At 45.7% G+C, this 4,287-nt stretch overlaps 1 protein-coding gene across 2 annotated transcripts in view; it reads right to left on the bottom strand.

Moving 5' to 3' along the window:
- Positions 1-4,244, bottom strand: part of RIC1 (RIC1 homolog, RAB6A GEF complex partner 1) — a 94,882-nt gene extending 90,638 nt beyond the window's left edge. For both annotated transcript variants that reach the window (XM_004373481.2, XM_004373480.2), the window contains exon 1: positions 4,101-4,244. In XM_004373481.2, the coding sequence (XP_004373538.1) occupies positions 4,101-4,244 (144 nt within the window). The remainder of the gene's footprint in view (positions 1-4,100) is intronic.
- Between the last annotated feature and the right edge of the window lie 43 nt (positions 4,245-4,287).

Here is a 4,287-nt window from a genome sequence, read left to right as displayed (position 1 = left end):
ATCCTTGACAACTTCAATCTTTTCTCTGTTTATCATGATGTTGCTTACTAGTCCAGCTATAAGGATTTTTGTTTTATGTTGAGGTGTAATCCATACCGAAGGCTGTAGTCTTTGATCTTCATCAGTAAGTGCTTCATGTCCTCTTCACTTTCAGCAAGCAAGGTTGTGTCATATGCATAATGTAGGTTATTAATGAGTCTTTCTCCAATCCTGATGCCCCGTTCTTCTTCATATAGTCCAGCTTCTCGGATTATTTGCTCAGTATATAGACTGAGTAAGTATGGTGAAAGAATACAATCCTGATGCACACCCTTCCTGACTTTAAGCCATGCAGTATCTCCTTGTTCTGTTTGAAAGACTACCTCTTGATCTAGGTACAGGTTCCTCATGAGCACAATTAAGTGTGCTGAAATTCCCATTCTTAGCAAAGTTATCCATAATTTGTTATGTTTCACACAGTCAAATGCCTTTGCATAGTCAATAAAACACAGGTAAACATCTTTCTGGTAATTCTCTGCTTTTAGCCAGGATCCATCTGACATAAGCAATTATATTCCTCACTCCAATCCTCTTCTGAATCCAGCTTGAATTTCTGGCAGTTATCTGTCGATGTATTGCTGCAACTGCTTTTGAGTGATCTTCAACAAAATTTTACTTGCATGTAATTATTAATGATATTGTTTGATAATTTCTGCATTCGGTTGGACCTCCTTTCTTTGGAATAGGCATAAATATGGATGTCTTCCAGTTGGTTGGCCAACTTTCTTGGCACAGATGAGTGAGCACTTCCTGTGCTGCATCCATTTGTTGAAACATCTCAACTGGAATTCTGTCAATTCCTGGAGCCTTGCTTTTCGCCAGTGCAGCTTGGACCTGTTCCTTCAGACCATCAGTTCTCGGTTATATGCTACCTCCTGATATGGTTGAATGTCGACCAATTCTTCTTGGTATAGTGACTCTGTGTATTTCTTCCATCTTCTTTTGATGCTTTCTGTGTCATTCAGTCTTCTGCCCATAGAATCCTTCAATATTGCAACTTGAGATTTGAATTTTTTTTGGACACTAATGTCCAAGGACCAGTTATTAGGTAAGTAACAGGTTACAATTTAGGATGAGGAAGGACCCAGGATATAGTTCTTCAATTGTAACAGTCTCTTCTCAGTCATGGTCGCAGGCAGGCCTCTCTCTGGCCTTCAGCCTCTTGGCCCCTCAGGCCCTTGGCATGGCTTCTGCCCTACTCGGGTAGTGTTACAAAGCTCTTTATGTCTACCAGGAAGTGCCCAGGGGCACCTTACTCTGCCAGGAAGCCTCTTGCCCGAAGGTGCTCAGCTCTTTTACTCTCTGGGTTGGCAAACCTAGCTCCACAGACAAGTGCCTGGAGGCACCCTATTCCACCAGGAAACCCCTTGTCCAAAGGCTCTTCTTAGCTCTCTTGCTCTGTGGGTCAGCACACCCACTGTAACTGCCTTGTTCTGTGGGCCAGGAAGCCCATTGAGGCATCTCATGCCCATCTCCTGGTTCTGCAGCTGCAGTTTGGCACTGTCTCTGGTGTTACAGCTCTCCTCTCTCTCCTTCTCTGTCTCCTGGGACTCTGGGTCTAAAGGACACGCTCTGCTCCCCTGTCTTTTCTTCTGTGTGGTAGTGAGATCCCTCCTTTCCACCTCTGGGATTGCAAAACTGACCAATTCCTTCATTAAGGTGCCATATACCTTATTTGCATGGCCCCACCCCCACAAGAGCACTACCTACCTTATTTGCACTTGTTAACAAGCTATCTAATCCCATTGGAGGGCCACAAGCACCTTATTTGCATAATCCGACCCAATTATTTGGTGGAAGTTACAAGACCACAGTGAAAAAGGCCACATAAAAGAGATCCATCATACTATAACTCCATACTTCTGAACCCATAGATTTCCTGAATCCTAACTTTTTTCATACTAGGTCTTATGGTAGTGGCCTCAGGGCTTCTGTGGAAAGGAGTTGTATGTAGGGTAGGAGTTTGAAGCAAAGACATATGAGTAATTTTAAATTTCAGGACTGCCTTAGATTTATATAGTACCCCACTCCAAAACCAAACACATATATTCTTAAGAATATTCACAATGTTCCTAAGAAAGTTTAGGTACATTCTTATCTTCCTTTTACCAGGGGAATGAAGTTGTCTACAGGCTTCTAGTCTAGTCATCCCTCGTAAAGTTTAAACCAAAAACCAAGCCCGCTGCCATAGAGTCGATTCCGACTCATAGCAACCCTACAGGACAGAGCAGAACTGCCCCATAGGGTTTCCAAGGAGTGCCTGGTGGATTTGAACTGCCGACCTTTTGGTTAGAAGCCATAGCTCTTAACCACGACGCCATCAGGGTTTTCAGAGTTTAGGTATGTCTAAAATTCAGTTTATCTACTTTGCTGTTGTTAGTTGCCATCAAGTTGAAATCAACTCATGGCAATCCCATGTGTGTCCGAATAGAACTCAGCTCCATAGATCGCCAGGTCTGTCTGTCTTCTCAGGTGCCTCTGGGTGGGTTCGCTGACCTATCAGCTAGTAATCATTTGACCATTTGCACCACGCATGTACTTTTGCCTACTTTAGAAGGAAAAATTAAATTTTAGGCTTTCCAAATATAATTTGTTACACCAGAGTGAATTTAAATACTAAATTCAGAAAACAATTTAAAAATCAAGTTCTAATTATATTTTTTGTGTATCCTTGAAAGAAAAGAGTTATATAAACCTGAACAAATTAAAAATTACTCCGTGGGCATGTAACAACGTAAATGAGTTAGTATCTCATTAAAGGCCCAAATGATATACAATATATATATTCAAAAATGCAACCAAGTAGCACACAGAATAGTCACTTTGCTGGTAATTACAATTTTCTAACAGCCTGGTTTGTTCTGATATATGTTAGAAAATTAGATTCTCCAAAACTTAATGGCAAATAATCAGATTTAGGGCTCAAATATTATAGTCACATAAAAGAGATACAAGACTTACATAAATCCCATCATCACTTTTAACAGGGCTGTGTGTGAGGACAGTCAAGGGCGTTATTGGCATTCCAATAGTAATATACAGAGCTCTGGCAGCTTTAACTTAACTAAAACCAGTATTTCACAGTTCTAAGGACGCCAAGGTCACAACCTATCACTACATGGTCAAGTTAGCAATGAAACAAGAAAAAAAAACCTCCACTCTGATATCGATTAGTACTGCCTTCTTTGAAAAAAGAAAAAACATTTTCATACTGAACTCTGTGTCTTTTAAAGACAGACCTGCAACAGCATTTGCAAAGAGTAGAGCGTACCCCATCCACCAATAAGTTCTGAAGTCATTTCTCTTATCTACTCGGTAATTAAATACAAGAAAAACAAAAAAGATAACCGGGACGCACAGAAATCAAAAAACAAGAGTTCAGTTCCACGTTCATGCTCTTCCCAAACCTTATTACTTCCAGGTGTTAACAGCAAGGAGCAGCGCGGACAGATTTGAGTTTTACTTCCGCTGGCTGCCACCCCTCCTCCCCCCTTTAATTCTCCGCTGAGTCCCAGAACAGCAAAGAAAGGGACTGGTCTCAAAGTGGGGAGGGGATTTTTGGGGATGGGGGAGGGCGGGGAGCTGGATAACTAGACTTTTTCTGAAACACAAAGAACTCTGGTTGTAGTTTCTAGAATAAGTTCTCACGGGCCTGTCAAGTCTGGCACTGGGCGAAGCCCAACAGGCTTTCCCTAGCTCTCCATCGGCGACCTCTACAGCAGAGCGGAGGTGGGAGCACCCCGGCGGCCAGATTTCTAATTGCGGCAAGTTTACACTGATTTGTCCCCTGGGGAAGGGGGCAGGGAGGGGAGGCACGTCCGGGCTGGCGAGGGGCGCAGGGGCTGCACAGAGCCAGCCGTCGGGTCGCCGCGGAGGCAGCGATGTCGGCAGAGAGGCTTCGTCTACCGGAGGACGCGCTGGCCGGATACACACACTGCCGAGGCGGGGGCGCGAGGCCGGGAAGACCGCGGTCCGCGCGAGGAGCAGGGTGCGAGCTCGGGGGGAAGTTGGGGGCGGGACGGGCTGGGGCGCCGGGAGGGATCGGCGGCGGCGCGACTTACTCGGCTGTACCAGATGCTGAGGCGAGCCGGGGCCAGCACGGCGAAGAAAGCCCTCTGGGGATCGGCCTGGACGTGGAGCGGCGCCTCGGCCGGGCGCCCCGGCGGGCAGAGCAGCCGCTTGGGCCAGCCGCTCAGGAAATACATGGTCCGCACGGAGCCGCGACGCCCCGGCGCCAGCCCCGGCCCC

Source organism: Trichechus manatus, unplaced genomic scaffold (genome assembly GCF_000243295.1).
Source record: "Trichechus manatus latirostris isolate Lorelei unplaced genomic scaffold, TriManLat1.0 scaffold00025, whole genome shotgun sequence".
Lineage (NCBI taxonomy): Eukaryota > Metazoa > Chordata > Mammalia > Sirenia > Trichechidae > Trichechus > Trichechus manatus.
Note: the sequence above shows the minus strand (reverse complement) of the source record. Positions and strands in the feature narration are given on the sequence as shown.